This window comes from Scleropages formosus, chromosome 11 (assembly GCF_900964775.1).
Source record: "Scleropages formosus chromosome 11, fSclFor1.1, whole genome shotgun sequence".
In the NCBI taxonomy this organism is placed as follows: domain Eukaryota; kingdom Metazoa; phylum Chordata; class Actinopteri; order Osteoglossiformes; family Osteoglossidae; genus Scleropages; species Scleropages formosus.
The window spans coordinates 28,143,357-28,166,200 of NC_041816.1; the positions used below are offsets into that span (position 1 = coordinate 28,143,357).

Genomic DNA, 22,844 nt, shown 5'->3' on the forward strand with positions numbered 1-22,844 from the left:
GTGCTGCAGTTCCACGTCTCTCCTGTCCCACCCATTCCGTGCCCTTCAATAGCAGTTTACATGTCCTGTCCACCTGCACACCTTTATTCCTCATACTTTACTCAGTCAACACACTCACACATCCCGGAATGACAGAAACATACTTCGAGTTTCTTAACACAATAAGACATTAAAGAAATTCCACTTTCTGGCAAAAGTAGCAATGACTGCTGGAAAAGGGAACTCAATAAACTTTCTTTCCAACTTGTAAATAAAAAGAGTGTAAATCCATGTGAAGGCAAAGAGGTGAGACGTAGACCCTGGGGCACCTTCTTGGACAGGAAACACAGAGAATGTGAGACACAGGACTTGGTCAAGACTGAAGTTCTTTCTCTTCCAGCTCCAGGAGACATGAGCTCTGGGTTCTGCTGCCGCTCCTCACTGTAAATCCGTGTCCTCATCATTGACAAATGGCTCCATTCTACAATAAATTATAATTCCAACAAACTGCACATCGGATAATAAAGTCAATGATTAACTTTCCTTTGGTGTCTCTTTGTCTCACAATCGTAACACAGTTTTTCCCCAAAGTCCCGCAGTATTATCTTTCAGTACATTAATATTTATTATAGGAACTGCAGTCACACTGATAGAAGCTCGTTGCTTTTCAGCCTTCTCTCATATTTCACTATTTCACTTATATTTGGCAATATTTCAATATATTACTTAACAGCTCGCTCTTCTGCTTATCAATATTTTAAAAATGAAAGTAAAACTTGTCAAAATAACGGAACACCGCGAGTGACACGAACGGGTATGTTTCTCTGTGTAAAATAAACCGCAGTTTAATTTCATTAATTACATTAATACATAATATTTATATTTGCTTAATATTACCATGAATGACTGTACACAGCTTAACAGATTTTATACTTAGAATCTTTTTTTTTTTCTGGGAACTGAAATATGTACCACAGAAGTGGAGAAAAACACGGTAAGGAGCGAAGCCCTCAATGCGGATCGTGGACGTGAAACAACTGTAGTGTCCATAAAACAATGTTTATTAACACTTTATATAATATACATGATATTAGAATTTATTATAATTATATTACAATACGTAATAGGTGACAGAAGAAACTGTGAGAATAAAGTCAAGTTTTGCTCTTCTGTCAGGAGATAATAGCCTGAAAAACAGTAACTCCAGACAGACACGAACCGTGGTATCAAACCCACATGTTGTGTCCACAACCTGCTAAATGGAAATTAACAACTATTTATAGTGTAGTTCCTCACCGCTGCCACTAAGGGCGCCATTTAAAAACGAGATTAGCCACTGTAAATGATGTTCAGTTTTCAGCCCCACAATCGTTTACGTAACTCTATTTATGTTGTTTCAGAACTCTAATGACTAGTACTACACTGTACATGTTAACATGTTTAAGTAATTACCCCAATTATATGACAAGACATTTTTACATGTAACAGTTTTACACAATATTGTTGACATCCACTGCTTTTTTATTCTATTATAATACTGTTACATACACTAAAGTGTCTGTTGAGATTTTTGCATGTTTTAGGATCTACTTTTTCAGTTGGATTTTATTCTGATATTTTCTATGAGGGGGTGTGGTGGCGCAGTGGGTTGGACCACAGTCCTGCTCTTCGGGGGGTCTGGGGTTCGAGTCCCGCTTGGGGTGCCTTGTGGCGGACTGGCGTCCCATCCTAGGTGTGTCCCCTCCCCCTCCAGCCTTACGCCCTGTGTTACCGGGTAGGCTCTGGTTCCCCATGACCCCCTATGGGATGTGTGGTTCTGAAAATGTGTGTGTGTGTTTCCTATGATTCTGTGTTTTAGTGACTGTACGGAATAAACTAACTGATGACTTGGAGCAACATGTGAGTTTACAGCTTACTTACAGTTTACAGCTCCTCATTTCAGCAAACAGAAGCTGTAAAGTTTGAATCCCAATTTTTAGTGATTTTTTCTTTTCCATTTTATGCTTTTCGAACATTTGCATTTCCCATTTTATGTACTGTATACACACACATACACACACACACACACACACACAACTGGTGTATTTTCAGTTGATTGGTTTTTCATTTCTGTGTTTTAATAATTTAGTTCAGTTTATTAGGCCATCATTCTAGACATTCGGCTCAGTAAAAACTAGGGTGCAAAGGAGTCGCGCATAAAATTCACTATATACAGACATAACTACACACAAAGTTTATAAGCAGCAGCAAGATGAACAAACAAAGGAGAAAAAGGAAGTAGAAGGATAAAAAGAAAGAGGAGACAGAGGAGGAGAAGGGAGAAGAAGGAAATGAATAGACAGGAGTGGACTGAAATGAGGAAGAAATGGTTTATGACAGAAAATTGGGAGCCTGTCAGATCCTAGTGACTGTTTTTTATTTTTTTTGTAGAATCTTCTGGAGTTTTATTTAACTGACAACTTTAATGCAACTTTCCTTCATTTATCGATTTGAACTGCAGGCTACTTTTTCCTGGAGTAATTCAGGGTGATTACCTTCATCTAGGGTAAAATAGCAGGAATGACACTCAATCAAAGGAAGTTCAGATGAGAAGCACCAACTCTAATTGTACACCATGCAGTAGTATGTGTACCATGGTACAGTGTACCAGTTATGAAGGTAGTGCTGACAGTCCTGTCCTCCTCTTCCTAAAGATTTTATGATCTTCAAATGAAAGTTGTCAAAATCTAGTTCCCTCTCACTGAGTCAGAAAACTATGTATAGTCACATAATCTTATATTGTTTAAAGACATGAGAGTGGTCAATAACCACATGGATTTTTGAACTGATGGATGCATTGATATGTTTACTGTGAGCTTTTTTCACTCCACTCAGACATCAGATGTCAGTGATGTGAACAGGATGCTGCTGTATTTGTATCATATTAAGAGCTGAGTGAGAAAATAGAGTAATTTCCTTCTCTTATTTTGCAGTTTATTACCCTGAAAGTACTTCAGAACCTGAAGATTTTTTTTTGTTTCTTTGTTTGTTGTTGTCGAGTGTTTTTATTGTGCAATACATTTACATTTACATTTATTTATTTAGCAGACGCTTTTCTCCAAAGCAACTTCCAATGAACTCTATAGTGTCATCAACCCATACACCTTATTCACCACGGAGACTTACACTTCTAGATACACTACTTACACTGGGTCACTTATCCATACATCAGTATGGATGGGTGACCCATCAGCAATAGCCTTTAAAAGTTATTTTACTTAAGTATTATATATAGACAGTAGTTAAAATAGATTTTTGTAGCCTTTTATATTTGCATTTTTTCCATATGTGCTTTGACAGACTTAAATTCTGCTTTGACACCTGAAAGTAAAATCTTTTTGAGTCACTGACTCTTGCATCTGGTGTTTTAGCATCACTTTGACATACATGTGAGAAACTACGTGGCCTGGAAAATAGACTATCTCAAGGATAATGAAAGAATCAGGTAAGAACACCTGGCAACATTTTAGAGAGCAGGCTGGTACAGCACTGAGTTCAGTATAAAGCACCTTAATAAAGTATAACAGTTACTATAGTAAATCAGTCAGGTAAGAATTAGCAATTGTTTTCATTACTGCTCTGAGTCCTTCAGACAACTGCCTAGCTACAATAAGTATTTTTTAGTACACTTGTAGTGTAGCGGTAAGAGCTGCTACCTTTGGAGCAGCAGCTTGTAAGTTTAAACACCACTTCTGGCTGTAATACCTTCATAAAACCTAATTACTCTAGTGAAAATATTCAGCTGTTGTAATGATGACGTATTATGGTGGAGACTAAGTAGTTGCTCCCCCTCCGGTCCTCTCTCCCGCGCGCGCGCAGGCTGATATACTTGGCCGTGTACACATTTTGTGCCTCGCACGTTTTGGAGTTTACTTTAATGTTGTTTATTTTATCGTAAAGACAGCTGTGTGAAATATGTCATCCATAGTTGCCTACAAGATATTAAAAAGAAGAGCTTCCTTTTTCCGTGTCCGTCTGGGTTTATATAATTATACGCCTTTCTGGAATCCACGTGAGGATCTGGGCTAACTCATTAGCCAGATCGTTACACTGTACAAAGAGCAAACAAATTAGAGGTAGGATAAGATCCTTCTGAGAAAAGCACACACATTTTCTCAACCGCATGTCCCCATACGGGGTTGCGGGGAACCGGAGCCTACCCAGCAACACAGGGCGGAAGAGGAGAGGACACACCCAGGACAGGACGCCAGTCCCTCTCAAGGCACCCCAAGCGGGACTTGAACCCCAGACCCACTAGAGAGCAGGACCTAGTCCACCCCACTGCGCCACCGCACCCCCCAACCTGAGAAAAGCATCACCTAAATAAAAGAACATTGAATGTATAATACATTGATGACATCCATATGTTCTCCTGACTGGTGGTTTCTATGTACCTGTTTCTTCCAGTGATGAAAATCAGTTGGTTTCAGTGTCTCTGTTTGATCCTCCTTCTTCTCCAACTCACCACTGTCTCCACACTGGGTACATATTCTCCCGAAAAAGAGTTTCAATCATACTGTGTATCATACTGAATAAATTCTCAGTGTGTGTTCTTCTTCACAGAGAGTTTTGAGGTTCTTGGTCCAGCTGATCCTGTAGTTGCTGTACTTGGTGAAGATGTTGTTCTGCCCTGTTACCTCAAACCCAACATCAGTGCTGTGGACCTGCATATCGAGTGGCTCAGAGTTCATACCGAAGACCCACTTGTACATCTTTACCGGGATCAGGAGGACAGAAATGAGAAGCAGATCGCATCCTACAGGGGAAGAACATCACTGTTCTCTGAACAACTAAAGAATGGAAATGTTTCACTGAAACTGAGAAATGCGCAGGTCTCTGACAATGGAGAGTATAAATGTCTTGTCCAGTCGGGGAAATTTTATGATGATTCTTCCATTGAAGTTCATATTAAAGGTAAAAATTTAGAATTTTGGTTTTGTTGATGAAAATATTCATTTTTGGAGGTGTCTTTAAGACTTCTCTATTAATATATTTTTAAAGGTGAAAGCTGTTTTAGAATATTTCATGTAGTTTCAATCAATTTTTGGTTAATTTTAATTACATTTTTGTTTTAGCTACACTATTTCTGTTTCTGTAGTTGTAGGAACCCAACCAGTGATCTCCAATGAGGGATATAAAGAAGGAGGGATCAGTCTGGTGTGTGAATCTAAAGGCTGGTTCCCTCAGCCTGAAGTGGTCTGGATGGACAGTGAAGGACACAGTCTCCCTGCTGGACACACAGAGACACACACAGACAGTATGGACCTCTTCACCGTGAGACAACGTGTTATTGTAGAGGAAACAGAGAACAACAGGTTCACCTGTAGAGTTCGACAGCAACAGATAAATGAAATGAAAGAGACAATAACTAACATCCCTGGTGAGTTACACATGTTTAGTATAAACAGCTCAATGGAGACACTTCATGCAACACATGTTTAAATCACTGTGAATAATGAACAGGTTAGAAATGTCGTTGTTTTTTTTTTGTATCATCCTGATTTGCATCTTGATCCATCTGTATGAAAGTCTTTCCACACTGATGATTCTTTTGTAGACAAAAATTGTGGTACTTATTTACTAGTTTCTTCTGGTTAAATAAAACATTAGGACTAGAGGTTCTGCACTGATGAAATTGCTTATTTTAATCTTTAATTACAAAAAGGTGCAAAATCTGTAATAATTCAGTGAAATGAATTGTTTGTTGTATTCCAGGTGAGATGTTCCATCGTGCCCATCCCTGGAAGGTGACCTTTGCTGTGATCTTCAGTCTGGCTGCTGTTTGTATTATTGGATGCTCGGTTTTGATTCATCGTTTTGTGAAACTGCGGAAAAAGAGAGGTATTGTACTGTTCACAATTATGGTTTTCAGAGTTAAAAAGTTATAGTTGAGAAAAGGTATTATGTGAAAGTAATTTCTGTTCATAGCTCACCGAAATCATTACAACAGGTGGCATGGTGGCACAATGAGTATCACTGCTGTTTCACACTGCCTGGGTAGTGCAAGAGAATGTGGGTTCAATCCCCGCTCAGTCTGTGTGGAGTTTGTGTGTTCTCCCTGTGTCTGTATGGGTTTCCTCCCACAGTCCAAAGACATGCTGTTCAAGTTCCCCCTGAGTGTGTTTCTGGTTTTGGTTTTCAGAGTTAAAAAGTTATAGCTGAGAAAATGTATTGTGTGAAACTAATTTCTATTCATAGCTCACAGAAATCATTATAGCGTATGAGTTATATTAACTGTGGGGACACTGAAGTTTTACAGGCACCTTCACTGTCTTACTCACTGTCACTAATCACCGTCACTTGTTAAAGGTTATTTATTATTAGCAACTATGGACATTTTAGAACATGTCCAAAGAATATTTAAAAATTACTCCTATCTTTAAGCTCACACCTAATAAATGTTGTGTTCACAGTTTTGTCGCATCTGGTTGTCAAATTGCACTTTTTAAGGAACTTAAAATATTCACTCAGAATTTAAAAAATATCGGGGGGTGGGGGGGCGCGGTGGCGCGGTCCTGCTCTCCGGTGGGTCTGGGGTTCAAATCTCACTTGGGGTGCCTTGTGACGGACTGGCGCCCCGTCCTGGGTGTGTCTCCTCCCCCTCGGCCTTACGCCCTGTGTTGCCGGGTAGGCTCCGGTTCCCCCGTGACCCTGTATGGGACAAGCGGTTCTGGAAAAAAAAAAATAATAATTTTTAAAAATTTATCACTTCTCACCAAAGATGAGATAATATGGTAAAATGTTAAAACTCTCATGCAAATATTTATATGCAGTGTTTGACTCTATGTTTCATTACACTGACCTCATTATATAATTTTGTTAATTTCTGTTTTCACTGACTAATTACAATATTTACTGTTTTATCCACAGGTCAGCTCAAAGAAGAGCATGGTAAGTAATACAGCCGTATGAAAGTGATGAATGGAAATGTTGGAAAATTGCATCTGACATATATAAAAAAGAAAAATTAGGAACAATTTATAAAGAAACACTTTTTGACATTTAACAATCCCTATCACACTTACTGTGATTTTTACACCTCTGTTTATAGAACCAGTTTACAGTAATTATTGTGGCCCTTTGCCAAAAACATTGGATACCCTGGTTTATGTGTGTTATTTTAAGTGACCTCATTACATTATTTAATTAATCTCTGTTCTCATTGACTAATTACAATAGTTACTCTTTTATCCACAGATGAGCTCCAAGAACAGCATGGTAAGTAATACAGTTGTATGAAAGTGATGTATGAAAAAGTGGCAATATCACTTCTTCTGTGTGGGAGTGAACGAGTGTGGTCCTGGTCCTGGAGAACGGTCCTGCACTTATGACGAGGTTTTTTTCTCATGATCCTGTTTGCTGAAATTCCCCCTTTACTGTATTGTAAAAATCATAACAATATATAAATAGTTTACATGCATTGATGACACATTTCTATTTATTTCTGTTTATTCTGTTTATATCTATCTCAGGTTATTTTCATGTCATTATACACAGCTGTATTATAGACACAACATTTTCTTTACGCAGTTTCTGGTGTATCATAGATAATCACTGTAGGCAATTACCATTCACCGTGTCACTTACTGTGATTTTTACACAATGTTTCTTGAACCAGTTCAAAGTAATGATTTGCTGTGATCTTCAGTCTGGATGCTGTTTGTATTATTAGATGCACAATTTTGATTCACTGTTTCGTAAAACTGCTGAGAAAGAGACGTATTTTAGCAGTTTACTGTTCACATTGATAGTTTTGTTCATGTTAAAAAAGCTAAAAATTATAGCTGAACAGCAGTAATTATATGGTGTGAGTCATATTCTGGGGCGCAGTGGTGCAGCGGGCTTGGCCGGGTCCCGCTCTCTGGTGAGTCTGGGGTTTGAGTCCCGCTTGGGATTCCTTGCAAAGGAGTGGAGTTTGAATAAGAAAAATCAGTTTTTTAAAATGTAGTTGCAAAGTCACTGGTTGTTGAATTGCACTTTTTAAATAATTTAGAATATTCACTTATGGGGGGGGGGCGGCGGCGCGGTGGCGGCGCGGTGGGTTGGACCGGGTCCTGCTCTCCAGTGGGTCTGGGGTTCGAGTCCCGCTTGGGGTGTCTTGCGACGGACTGGTGTCCCGTCCTGGGTGTGTCCCCTCCCTCTCTGGCCTTATGCCCTGTGTTACCAGGTTGGCTCCGGTTCCCCGTGACCCCGTATGGGACAGGCGGTTCTGAAAATGTGTGTGTGTGTGTATTCACTTATAGTTTAAATAACTGATCACTTGCCACCACAACTGAAGGATGAGATATGATAAAATGTTAAAACTCACATGCAACTCATATTTATATGCAATGTGTGAGTGTATGTTTGGTGGGACTGACCTCATAACATAATTTCATTTATTTCTCTTCACACTGACTAATTACAATATTTGCTCTTACATCCACAGGTCAGCTCCAAGAACAGCATGGTAAGTAATACAGTTGTGTGAAAGTGATGTATGAAATGCTGGAAAATTGCACATTTAAGACTTACATCAAAAAAAAAAGAAAATCAAGAACAATTAATAAACAAACACTTTACACATTTAACATTCCCTATAACACTTACTATGATTTTTTTACACCTGTGTCTGTTGAACCAGTTCACAGTAATTATTGTGGCCCTTTGCCTGGTTCATGGATACCATTTCAGAGGACCTCATTGCATAATTTATCTCTGTTTTGACTGTCTAATTACAATATTTACTCTTACATGCACAGATCATCTGAAAGAAGAGCATGGTAAGTAATACAGCTGTTTGAAAGTGATGAATGAAAATGTTGCAGTTTCACCTCTTTAAGATATATATCAAAAAGGGGAACACTTTCAGTTACCTCTTATTTCACTGATAAAATGATTTCTATAATTTCTGGGAATGAGTACAATGTATGAAAAAAAATGTTAATGACTGACAGAATTACAGTGTATAATGTGGTACCACAGTCAGATAACCTGTAAAAATTACCATGTTGAAGTCAGTGTTGGACGCAGGTTAATTCAGCAGCAGTTTCCTACTTTGTGAGGATTTCACTTTTGAAAGAAAAAATTTGTTGATTTCATCTTTTTTCTCTCATTTTGTGTGTCATTCATAATCCCTTTTCCAGCATAAGAATCCAAAGATTTTAGAGTATATAAAGTGATTTTGACCATTAAATGAAGTAACAGAATCATTCCATAAAATATATCAGAATTTTGTCACCCGGCAATGGGATGAAATTTATAACTGCTGAAGTGTGACATCAAGCCTTTGGTTTGTTATTTCATTATATCCCGCTGTACATCAGACAATGGGGGGGTGCGGTGGCGCGGTGGCGCAGTGGGTTGGACCTGGTCCTCATCTCCAGTGGGTCTGGAGTTCAAGTCCCACTTGGGGTACCTTACGGCGGACTGGCGTCCCGTCCTGGGTGTGTCCCCTCCCCCTCCGGCCTTATGCCCTGTGTTACCGGGTAGGCTCCAGTTCCCCGTGACCCCGTATGGGACAGGTGGTTCCGAAAATGTGTGTGTACATCAGACACAATATTTTCGTTTCACAGTTTCAAGTGCAATATAAAACCATAGTCATTTACTAATGATTTTTACACCTGTGTTTCTCAAAGCACTTCACAGTAATGATTGTGTCCCCTGGCCCCAAAAAGATAGACATCCTTGATTTATGTATCTAGATGATTCCAGAAATGTGTTTTAGGTGAACTGCTGACTGTAAACTGACCTTAGTTCTTAGTGTACTTTGTGTGCTCATTACATGCAATTTGTAAAAACGTGATTTTTATCAGAGGCCAATGAACATCTGCTACAGGTTAGATTCATTCATTTTTATCTCCTCCTGAAATGATGGGTCTTGCAAAACAGCGCGGGTTCATGACCTCATTACATTATTTAATTAATCTCAGTTTTCATTGACTAATTACAATATTTACTCTTTTTTTTTTCCACAGGTGATCTCCAAGAACAGCATGGTAAGTAATACAATTTTATGAAAGCGATGTATGAAAATGTTGCAATATCACTTCTTCTGTGTGGGAGTGGACAAGTGTGGTCCTGGAGAACGGTCCTGCACTTATGACGAGGTTTCTTTCTCATGATCCGTATTTGCTGAAATTCCTCTTTTACTGTATTATATAAACCGTAATGATATAACAGTTAACATGCATTAATGCTATGTTGTGGTTGGGGATGCGGTGGTGCAGTGGGTTGGACTGCAGTTCTGCTCTCTGGTGGGTCTGGGGTTCGAGTCCCGCTTGGGGTGTCTTGCAACGGACTGGCGTCCCGTCCTGGGTGTGTCCTTTTACGCCCTGTGTTGCCGGGTAGGCTCCGGTTCCCCGTGACCCTGTATGGGACAAGCGGTTCTGAAAGTGTGTGTGTGCTATGTTGTGTGATAAGATTTGTTCTTTTTTTACTAATATCACATAATTTTTATGTGTGCAAATGTTTCTGTTCAAACTTTTCTTTATAGATCAGCTCAAAGTGTGATTCAATGTTGGAGACACTACATTAAGTCATCTTAAACAAAAACGTCAGCTAAATATGAAATAATTCACACCACTGTAGTGTCAAAATATATAATTACTGTATAGAATGACACAGAAATATAAATGTACTTAGACAGTAATAGAAAATCTTTGGATTTAAGAAAAACTGGTCAGTTCATATTTATGATGCAACAGGTGATCAACAGGGTTCATGAACGTAAATACCACAGAAAATTATATTGCTGGCATGAACAAAATGCACTTAGGAGCAATTTTTATACAATGAAAAATCACATATATTAAAATCTTTTGCCCTCAGTGTTTCAGACATGGTTAAAGTGTAAGAAGATATTATGGTAAAATGTAAAAGCTCAAAAACATATTTATATGCAGTGTGTGACTGTACTGTTTCGTGACACTAACTTCATTGTATAATTTCTTTAATCTTAGTTCTCGCTGACTAATTACAATATTTACTCTTACATCTACAGGTGAGCTCCAAAGACAGCATGGTAAGTAATGCAGCTGTATGAAAGTGATGTATGAAAATGTTTCAATATCACACCTTTAAGACATGTATTATAAAAGAAAAATTAACAACAATTAATGAAAACTTTTGGGGGCACGGTGGTGCAGCGGGTTTGGCTGGGGCCTGTTGTGTGGTGGGTCTGAGGTTCAAGTGCTGTGTGGGGAGCCTTGCGATGGACTGGTGTCCCATCCTGGGTGTGTCCCCTCCCCCTCCAGCCTTATGCCCCGAATTGCTGGGTTAGGCTCCGGTTCACCGCGACCCCGCTTGAGACAAGCAGTTTCAGATAATGAGTGTGTGTTTGTCTGTGTGTGTGTGTGTGTGTGTGTGTAAAAGCTCAAAAACATATTTTCATGCAGTGTGTGACAAGTGTTTTGACACACTGACCTCATTACATCTACAGTTCAGCTCCTAGAACAGTATGCTAAGTAATGAAACTGATTTATGAAATGCAGTAAAATTACATATTTAAGCCATATATCAAAAAACAAAAATTATGAACAATTATTAAACAAACACTTTATACATTTAACAATCTCTATAACAGTTCCTATGATATCAAGTAGTCTTTATTGTCATTCTTCTATACTACTTATATTTATTTATCACATCATACCTCTTTTTCACATTACCTTGCATTTGCACGTAACATACCTGTACATACATAAAGTGTCTAGTGTCCATTTTTGTATATTGTGATCTTTATATCTTTTATATATTTTTATCTTTTATTTACCTTTTTTGTCATCTCATGTGCGTCTTGTCGCTGTCATTCTGTCTGTGCTGTGGAAGTTTCTGTCACCAAGGCAAATTCCTTGTATGTGTAAATATACTTGGCAAAAAAAAATTATGAAAAATAAACACATTAGACATTTGAGATTCTCTAGTAGTTACTATGAGATCAAGTTGAAGTTGTCATTCCTCTGTACAATTTGTATACAGTGGAGCAAAATGTCATTTCTCTAGGGACCATGATGCAACACAGAACAGAGCACAAGACAGTAAATAAATACACAGGACAGGATGTGGACATGGGCTGTAGGCAATTGTGGTGTAGCGTTTTGCTGGGTTCGATGTTTGACTGTGCCGGGTGAGCATTTGGAGGCGGCAAGGTGTTGAGTAATCTGACTGCCTCAGGGAAGAAACTGTTGGAGTCTGCAGGTGGTAGCGCGGATGCTCCTGTACCTTCTGCCAGATGGCAAAAGGGTGAAGAGTCCATGAGAGAGGTCATCCACAATGCTGGTGGCCTTGTGGATGCAGTGGTTTTTGTATGTGGAGTCGATGGCAGGAAGAGGAACTCCGGTAATCTTCTCAGCTGCTCTTACCACTCGCTCTAGGGTCTTGTGGTTGGAGACTGTGCAGTTCCCGTACCACATGGTGAGACAGCTGGTCAGGACGCCCTCTATCGTCCCTCTGTAGAAGGTGGTGAGGATGGGAGGGGGGAGTGTGGTTCTCTTCAGCCTCTGTAAGAAGTGGAGACACTGCTGGGCCTTCTTGGCTAGGCAGGTGGTGTTCAGGGTCAAGGAGAGATCCTCTGTCATGCGCACACCAAGAAACTCTGAGTTTTTGACTCTCTCCACAGATGTTCCGTTGATGTGCAGTAGTGAGTGGTCTTATTGGGTCCTCGTGAAGTCAACAATTATCTCTTTAGTCTTATCAACATTTAGAGATAGATTGTTGTCTTTACACCATTCTGTGAACTGGTTCACCTCCTCTCTGTATGGTGACTTGTTGCTGATGAGGCCCACAAGTGTAGTGTCATCACCAAACTTGATGATATGATTTGAACTGTACTTTGCAGCACAGTCATGAGTCAGCAGGGTAAACAGCTGTGGACTGAGCACACAGCCCTGGGGAGCGCTGGTGTTCAGTGTGATGGTGCTGGAGGTGGAGTTGCTGATCCTGGTGGACTGAGGTCTCCCAGTCAAAAAGGCCGGGATCCAGTTATACAGTGATCCAGATATTTACATCTGTGTCTGTCGAACCACTTCACAGTAATTATTGTGGCCCTTTGCCAAAAAGATTGGATCCCCTTGTTTATGTGTGTTATTTTAGGTGACCTCATTACATTATTTAATTAATCTCTGTTCTCACTGACTAATTACAATATTTACTCTTACATCTACAGGTGAGCTCCAAGAACAACATGGTAAATAATACAGTTGTATCAAAGTGATGTATGAAAATGTTTGAATATCAATTCTTTAAGACATGTCAAAAATATGAACAATATCACTTACTTATTTTTCACTTTTCACTGCAGAAACAGTTTATCTGTGATATTAGGAAAAAAAAAAAGACTGTGTGAAACTGTTTCTGTTCAAACTTTCCTTTATAGATCAGCTCAAAGTGTTATTAATGTGTCTCTAACACTGAAAGGCATCCTGGACAAAGACATCAACTAAACATGAAATTTACACCATTATGGTGTCTCAAAATATGAACTTACTGTAGAGAATAAGAAAAAAAATCCAGCTATAATAAATACTTATCAATTGTAGGAAGGAGGAAACAGGATAAGAGACTTATTAATTCACTAGTGAGAGAATGAAAGAGAATCAGCAGTACTACTACTTCTACTGCACTATGTCTGTGATGGTGATTTTTTTATTTCTTAAATCTACAGGGCTGATCACCAGACAACTGAGTAAGTAATATTTGTGTTTCTGCATTTCACTGTGTGTCTGTGTGTCTGCAAAATATGAAATTAAAAAAGCAAAACACACCTTTAAAAAGCAAAATGGTTTGGCTGCAGAAACTGTGAGAAATAAATGATGTCAGAAATATAGAAAAAAGCACATGTAAAAAGAATCTGAAATTAATTCATCTAATTTAATGGGAAATAATTGCTTCCCTTTTAGTTTTTGTTGGAGATGAGGAAAGAGCTTCTCAAATTCCTGATGTAATGAGAAAGAAAATACTGGGCTTAGAGTAAAACAGTCCAGTGTTTATTCAGGTTACAACAGCTGAACAATAAATATGACAGTAATGGTAATGGTTCCTGTTTATATATTTTATCAGTCAATAAAACAGGCATAATGTCACAATTAATAACGGAAAAGTAAAAATACCAGTGCAACAGTATTCTGATTGCTAAGTAAAACAAGGTAAACAGTATATCAGAATCAGAATCAGAATCAGAACGAGCTTTATTGCCAAGTATGTTCGCACATACAAGGAATTTGTCTTGGTGACAGGAACTACCACAGCACAGACAGAATGACAGTGACAAGACAGGTGAAAAGATAGAGTATGTGAGCAAGGGATAAAAAATATTTAAAAATATAAAGTACCGAATATACAAAAATAGTCACTAGATACAAATGCAAGGGAGTGTGAGTAAGAGAAATGTGATAAATAGTTATAAATATAAATATAAATAGCATTATGTATTGCACGGTTTACTCTCTAGGGGAGAGATTTAGGTGTTCATGAGGTAGATGGCCTGAGGAAAGAAACTTTTCTTATGCCTGGCTGTCCTGGTGCTCAGTGCTCTGTAGCGCCGGCCAGATGGCAAGGGTTCGAAGAGGAAGTGGCCTGGATGCGAGGGGTCTACAATGATTTTGCTAGCCCTTTTACTGACTCTGGACGAGTGCAGTTCTTGGAGAGCTAGGGGGGATGTCCCGATGATTCTTCCAGCAGTCCGAACTATCCGCTGCAGTCTTCTGATGTCTGACTTCGTAGCTGAGCCGAACCAGACAGTTATAGAGGTGCAGAGGACCGACTCAATGACTGCAGAGTAGAATTGCAGCAGTAGCTCCTGTGGCAGGTTGAACTTCCTCAGCTGACGAAGGAAGTACAACCTCTGCTGGGCCTTCTTCACAATGGAGTCTATGTGGGGCTCCCACTTCAGGTCCTGTGAGATGGTGGTGCCCAGGAACCTGAATGACTCCACTGTTGCCACAGTGCTGTTCATGATGGTGAGTGGGGATAATGCTGAGGTGTTTCTCCTGAAGTCTACGATCATCTCCACTGTTTTGAGCATGTTCAGCTCCAGGTTGTTATGACTGCACCAGACAGCCAGCTCTTGGACCTCCTGTCTGTAAGCAGACTCGTCGCCATCCCGGATGAGGCCGATGAGTATGGTGTCGTCTGCAAACTTCAGGAGCTTGATAGAGGGGTCTTTTGCGGTGCAGTCGTTGGTGTACAGGGAGAAGAGCAGTGGGGAGAGCACACATCCCTGGGGGGCGCCAGTACTGATCATGCGAGTATTGGATGAGAATTTTCCCAGCCTCACTAGCTGCTGCCTGTCTGTCAGGAAGTTGGTGATCCACCGACAGATGGAGGTGGGCACAGAGAGTTGGGTTAATTTGGACAGGAGGAGGTGTGGGATGATGGTGTTGAAGGCTGAGCTGAAGTCCACAAACAGGATTCTCGCATAAGTCCCTTGTTTGTCCAGATGTTGCAGAATGTAGTGCAGTCCCATGTTGACTGCATCATCCACAGACCTGTTTGCTCGATAAGCAAGGGTCCAGTGATGTCTTTCAGGTAGTCCAACACCAGTTTTTCAAGTGACTTCATGACCACAGACGTTAAGGCGACAGGTCTGTAGTCATTAAGTCCTGTGATTTTGGGTTTCTTTGGGATGGGGATGATGGTGGAGCGTTTGAAGCAGGAAGGAACTTCGCACATCTCCAGTGATCTGTTGAAGATCTTTGTGAAGATAGGGGCCAGCTGGTCAGCACAGGTTTTTAGGCAGGCCGGTGAGACGCCGTCTGGGCCTGGTGCTTTCCTTGTCTTCTGTTTGACGAAGACCCGACGCACCTCCTCTTCGCAGATCAAAGGTGCAGGAGAGGGGAAGGTGGGGGTTACTGGAGGTGTTAATTGATTCGTGGAGAGAGGGTCTGAATGGGTGTGGGGTGTGAGACAGGGTTTATCAAACCTGCAATAAAACTCATTCAAATCGTCGGCCAGTTGTTGAGTTGACACGGTGCCGGGGGGTGGTGTCTTGTAATTTGTGATGTCTTTCATGCCTTTCCACACCGACGCAGGATCGTTGGCTGAAAACTGTTTCTTCAGCTTTTCAGAGTAGTTTCTCTTAGCCACTCTGATCTCTTTTGCCAGTGTATTTTTGGCCTGTTTATACAAGACTCCGTCCCCGTTCTTGTAGGCGTCTTCTTTGGCCTGACGAAGCTGTCTGAGTTTTGCAGTGAACCACGGTTTGTCACTCTTGTATGTTAAACGAGTCCTGGTAGGGATGCACATATCCTCACAGAAACTGACGTATGATGTTACAGAGTCTGTGAGCTCATCCAGATCGCTAGCAGCAGCCTCAAAAATACTCCAATCGGTGCACTCGAAGCAGGCTTGTAAGTCCTTCTCTGCTTCCTCAGTCCATCTTTTAACAGTCCTTATTACAGGTTTAGCTGATTTCAGTTTCTGCCTGTAGGTCGGTATAAGATGAACCAGGCAGTGATCAGAGAACCCCAAAGCTGCCCGTGGAACAGAGTGATATGCATCCTTTACTGTGGTGTAGCAGTGGTCCAAAATATTACTGTCTCTGGTGGGACATGTAATATATGCTGTCTGTATTTTGGCAGTTCACGGGAGAGATTTGCTTTATTAAAGTCCCCGAGAATGATTATAACAGAGTCCGGGTGTTGTTGCTCTGTGTCAGTGATCTGGTCGCCCAGCTGTTGCAGCGCTGCGTTCACGCACGCTTGCGGTGGAATGTAAACACTTACGAGGATGAACGAGGAAAACTCCCGCGGCGAGTAGAAGGGCTTGCAGTTGATGAAGAGCGCTTCTAGGTCGGGACAGCACATCTTCTTCAACGCTGTCACATCTGTACACCACCTTTCGTTGATGCAGAAGCATGTCCTGCCGCGGCGCAATTTTCCCACCGATTCCGCGTCGCGATCCCCTCTGAACAGCTGGAATTCCGGCAGATGTAGCGCGCTGTCCGGAATAATGGCTTCATTCAGCCAGGTTTCCGTGAAGCACAGAGCAGCAGAGTTTAAAAAGTTCTTGTTTCTTTGGGACAGGAGGAAAAGTTCGTCCATTTTGTTGGGTAGGGAGCGGAGAGTCGCCAGATGGATACTAGGCAGCGCTGTTCTAAAGCCGCGCTTTCGGAGCTTGACAAGCGCGCCGGCTCGCTTTCCGCGCTTGCGCGTCTTGGAGCGCTTGGAGCGCTTGAGCAGCGCCGCTGCACCTCCGACTACAATGTCCAGCAAAACGTCAGAATAGTCGAAAACCGGTAAAATGTTGGGTGGTGTGTACTGCCGAATGTTCAGCAGTTCTTCCCTGGTAAAACTGATTGTCGGAGTATAACTAAAGACAGGGCAAACTAACAAAAACAGTAAAACAATTGTGGAGCTCCACACCGAGGCGGCCATCCGCGGCGCCATCATGTGATCCATGTATATGTATTGAGAGAGAAATGTATCATCACCTCCTGTACAGCTGTAGTTACTGTTAGAACAGAGATGGTACTACTGTACCTGCAGAAACTGAAGAGCATTACATACTGTTTGTACTGTATTTTACTGTGTTTGTACTTTAACAAAAGAAGGAGCCACAAAAAGTCCATAATATAACAGTATATGGAGTCCATCCTGAGTGGAGTGACTGTGAGATGTTTGTTTCTGTCACAATCAGAGGCCAATAACTATACACTGTACTTGTAAATTAAACTGATTTTGTATTTTATGTTTCATTTTAGTGTATTTTAAAATTATTTCAGTTTTTAAGAAGTCATATAAAATGAATTATTTCAATGGACTTATATACTTTTTCTAACTTCATGTTCCATGTCCAGCTGTAGAAAACATGTGCAAGGGAGCTGGTAAGTAGAGTGGAGCTGAACTGATCCCACAGAAGTGAGTTTGGTTCTTCTTATACTGTATGTGACACTGTATGAGACTCTGTCCTGTAAGAATGGACACGAAAGCGAGTCCAGACTGACTGCAGTATCTGCTGTGCCACTAATTCCATGTGTCTCATTTTTACTTCTCTCTCTACAGAACTTCTGAAGGCACAAAGATACGCAGGTGAGTTTCTTCTGCTTCTTCTCCCCATTGCAGCTCTTCTCTGTAGGAGACACAATAATGACTGATTGGCTGCATTGAATCTGGACTATCATTTGTCACATGATTGACTGACAGACACAGGATATGAGCACATTTATTGACCTTCCTTTCCACAAAGGATATGAGTGATGAGAACAAGTGACTGTTTCTCACAAGAGTTCACTTCAATCCACACTGAGCTCCTGGTGAGAAGGAGATGTTAGAGCTACGAGTGAAAGACAAACAGAAACGGAACTCAGTCTTTATGTATCCGGTGCTGTTTGTTGGTCCTTCTGTTGTCATTGTTTCAGCTTCAACATTAAAGAACCAAATGAAATTAAATGCACTAAAAAGTGGATAAACATAGAAATATTCTAGAAGGTTCATTTAGCAAACACACACTTAACACAGAGACATGTTACAGAAAAGTTTCAATGTTTTCCACACACTGATTTTCCCCTCTTACTGTGAGCAAAGAAAAAAAAAAAAAAAAAAAAAAAAAAAAATTTTTTTATATATATTTTAAGGACACAAAGTGTCAAATGTGACTCCACAACCTTTGCATCTTGGACCAGTTTATTTATACATTGTTTGAAGGAGAAACTGGTGTGTTGAGAGCAGGTTGGTGTGACCAAAGCAGATATGTAATTCTATCTTTTTTTACTGAGTTTTTGACTTAAATTAACTATTTTTATTGTGTTCATTAATATGAAGTCAAATCAAATTTTGAAAGATAAAATGCTCTTATACTACTTTCTCAAAGGTAACATTATTACAATTTCTTACAAAACATTCAAAACACCAGTTTCCAGAATTAATATTAATGTCTAAAAATAATATTCATATTGTGGCACACAGCACTGTGGTTCTGGATGAGGCGTAGAAGACCACAGAGACAGCATTCATCACGAATGATTTATTTGAACACCAGCACACGGGGAAATAGTTCTTTTAGTCCGAGAACCCCATTCCTTCCAGGATCTCTTAAAACTTTAAGAAAGTTATCAATAAAATACACAACCAAAAACAAACATTAAAAAAAAATCCACAATCAAACAAACCCAAAACCATTTTCCTACAGTTGGTCAACAAAATTGCTAAACAACCATTACATAAAATATATTGTCACGACAGAGAGTCTTTCCCATAACAATCCCCTTTCTGGCTTCAAAAAAATATAACTGACCTATGTCTTCCCCACAAAAGGACTGTCCCCCACTAGCAGCCCAACCAAAGTCATGTCATATACATGCATCCTTCAAAACACATAAAATACTTCTAAATTACAGTATAAAACTTCATCATACCCCTAAAAACAGACAAATACAAAACAGACATACACATGAGTAGTCATCAATATAAAAGGCTCAAAGTGCACAGAATAACCTGATAAAACAAGGCCATTAAAATCTGTAAATAAAATGCTATACAAATAAAACCCACGCAAGTTAAAAGAATGTTGTAAAACACCCAACACCACAAAACTACAAAGGGGTGAGATACAAGAAAGCACAATATGTTTTAAAAGAGTGCAGTTCCATAAAGCAGACGTCCATTCTCAGAGCTTCAGACATTTATCCACGAGGCCTTTCCATCTGTCCTTTGCCTCGTGGTAGCCCCAGACAATCAAATCCTGCTTTATTGTAAACTTCAGTTAAGCTCGGATTTTCAAAAGCTCCCATTTTCAACCCCTTTCGGACAAGGTAATGCATGCATTCCACAATTCTTTCTTTGTCAAACTCACAATCAACCAAATCCTACCAGAGATTGCTTTGCTTACCTTGGGGGACAATCCCTTCATGATATTATCAAAAGTCAATGCCATCTCGCCATCTAACTCTCCACACAAGAACTCAATCAATAGCTTACCTTCTCAACCTGCTTAGCTCTTTCCCCACACACTCAGAAACACGGTCACCCCATCATTTCCCCCCAAAGTGCCCCCAGTGGTTGCACACCCACACGTCACATTATTCCCCATAATGCAACTATTTACATTTAGGAGTTTCCCTCCTAAAACAGTAACACAGGGTCATTACAATATTAATACCTAAATATTAATGCCTAAAAATTCACTCATTCTCACTAACTGCATGTTGTAATTGCTGTCTCACACACACACACACACACACACCACCTTCTGCTGCCGTAATAATATAATGTTTCTATCCATCCATTTTCTAAACCGCTCAGTCCTTCTAGGGTCGTGGTGGCAACAAGGAGAGCAATATAATGTTTAGGTATAATATAACATTTAAAAAGTGTTATTTTTTATCACATTTGAAATGTAATAATTGACCACCTCTCTGTTCTCCACAGTTGATGTGACTCTGGATCCTGATACAGCACATCCTCAACTCGTCCTGTCTGATGGCAGGAAACAAGTGAGACGTGGAGACACAAAGCAGGAGCTCCCTGACAACCCAGATAGGTTTAAACGCCGGATAAGTGTCCTGGGAAAAGAAGGGTTTTCTTCTGGGAGACATTACTGGGAGGTGCAGGTTGGAGAAAAAACTGACTGGACTTTAGGAGTGGCCAGAGAGTCCATCAACAGGAAGGAATATTTTGCACTGAATCCTAATAATGGTCTCTGGGCTCTCAGACTGATTGGAAATAAGTATGAGGCTTGCACTGATCCCCCTGTGTCCCTCAACCTGAGTGTGAAGCCCAAGAAGGTGGGGGTGTTTGTGGACTATGAGGAGGGTCAGGTCTCCTTTTACAGTGTGGAGGACAAGTCTCGTATCTACACTTTCACTGGATATAAATTCACTGAAAAACTCTATCCGTACTTCTGGCCAGGTGCCCCAAACTCAGCCCCACTGATCATATCGCCTGTCATTTACACAGACTAAAGAAACTGAATTTTGTTTTTAATGTTCAGGTTATGATGCCATGTTCTGATTTAATTTCCCATCTCACCCTCATTCAGGGTTTGTAATTTCTCCATCTAAACATGTATTTTGCAGATTGTGATGCTTTTAAATAAATATTGTTTGACAGCAATTGTGTGTTTTGAAAGTTCCATCATGTGGAAGTAAACAGAATTGTATCATGCAATATTCAGTAATTTTCAAACTGATTTCAGCATTAAAATTAATGAGTCTCTTCAATATATTTACATTTATTCGTTTATCAGACACTTTTCTCCAAAGCGACGTACATCTCATAGAAAATACAAATGTGTCCATTACATTAACAGAGACACTTAGATGTACTGTAGATGCTGTGGAGATCAGTTGTTGTTCTTGGTATTGCCTGTAGATGACAGTAGTGTACGGTAGGTACAGGAAGGATACCTAAGGAGTACGGATATAGATTTAGAAGAGAGTCCTGAAAACGGTTGTCGTAAAAACCAGCGTGAATATTAAAAGCGGCTACACTCCAGTTAACAGAAATCATTCTCAATGTGTTTATTGAGTAAACACAACATGGTACCAGGAGTACTCGGAGCTGCACTAAAGAAGTATGATGGATGATGCTGTTAAACCACCTGAGTCATTGAAACTAACCCAGGAACGTCGACAACAGCTGGCGACAAGCGTTCAAGTAGCAGTTTTCGCTGTACATGCAAGCGGTTGGGCTGGATAACAAGCCGGATGCACGAAAGATTGCGTTGCTTCTGACGGTGGCTGGACCTCAAGCGATAGAGGTGTACAACACTTTCACATTCGCAAGACCTGAGGATGGAGAAATATTCGAGGAAGCCATCAAGAAATTTGACGAGCACTGCTCACCCAAGAAAAATGAAACATACGAGAGGTATTTGTTCCGCTCGCACATTCAAATGTGGAGAGAAAGCTTTGATTCTTTCTTAACTGACTTAAAACTAAAGGCAAAAACGTGCAACTTCGGAGTTTTGAACGATTCAATGATCAGAGATCAAATTGTCTTTGGAATTCATGAAAAGAAGGTGAGAGAAAGACTGCTTAGATAAGTGGAGCTAAAATTAATGATGCTGTCAAGATTTGTCATGCAAGTGAACTTGCTTTGCTGCATTCGAAAACTTTCAGTGACAAAGAGGGCGCTGCTGTTGCTGACAGTCCAGTAGTCAGCACTGTCATGCAAAAAATTAAAAAGCAAAGATCCACACCGAGAGCAGGCACAGCGACATGATTTGGTTGTAAAAGATGTGGTTCAGCGCATCAATCCAAGCAATGTCCAGCATATGGGAAGCTATGTGCAAAATGCAAATGCATGAACCACTTTTCCAAACAATGTTTCTCATAGAGGGGGGTGCGGTGGCGCAGTGGGTTGGACCAGGTCCTGCTTTCCGGTGGGTCTGGGGTTCGAGTCCCGCTTGGGGTGCCTTGCGACGGACTGGCGTCCCGTCCTGGGTGTGTCCCCTCCCCCTCTGGCCTTACGCCCTGTGTTGCCGGGTAGGCTCCGGTTCCCTGCAACCCCGTATGGGACAAGCGGTTCAGAAAATGTGTGTGTGTGTGTGTGTGTGTGTGTGTGTGTGTGTGTGTGTGTGTGTGTGTGTGTGTGTGTGTGTGTGTTTCTCATAGAATAAGTCAAAATCAACAACAAATGTGCATACTGTGGAAGAGACAGAATTGTCTGAGACTTTCTTTGTGGGAATGATCAATGGCAATAGAGAAAGTGTTCAGCAAAGCAATGAGATAAAACAAGAAAATGTCTCAAATGTGAACAGCGTATCTGAGGATAAATGGTTTGTCTTGTTACAAATAAATGGAACCATTGTCCCACTGAAACTTGATACTGGAGCTAAGGCCAATCTCATAAGCATAAGTGACATAAAGGAGATGAAAATCAAGCCTAATATTTGGAAAAGTCCAGTGTTGC

The 22,844-nt window shown here is 40.5% G+C and overlaps 1 protein-coding gene across 1 annotated transcript; it reads left to right on the top strand.

The window, feature by feature from the left end:
- The first annotated feature begins 781 nt into the window (after nt 1-781).
- On the top strand, nt 782-20,893 carry LOC114911868 (butyrophilin subfamily 1 member A1-like). The gene is made up of 7 exons (XM_029256091.1): nt 782-793; nt 957-973; nt 4,426-4,500; nt 4,582-4,932; nt 5,117-5,398; nt 5,734-5,859; nt 20,361-20,893. The coding sequence occupies exons 3-7, from the start codon at nt 4,428-4,430 to the stop codon at nt 20,891-20,893; spliced, it is 1,365 nt and encodes a 454-aa protein (XP_029111924.1). The 5' UTR covers nt 782-793; nt 957-973; nt 4,426-4,427.
- Nucleotides 20,894-22,844: the final 1,951 nt, after the last annotated feature.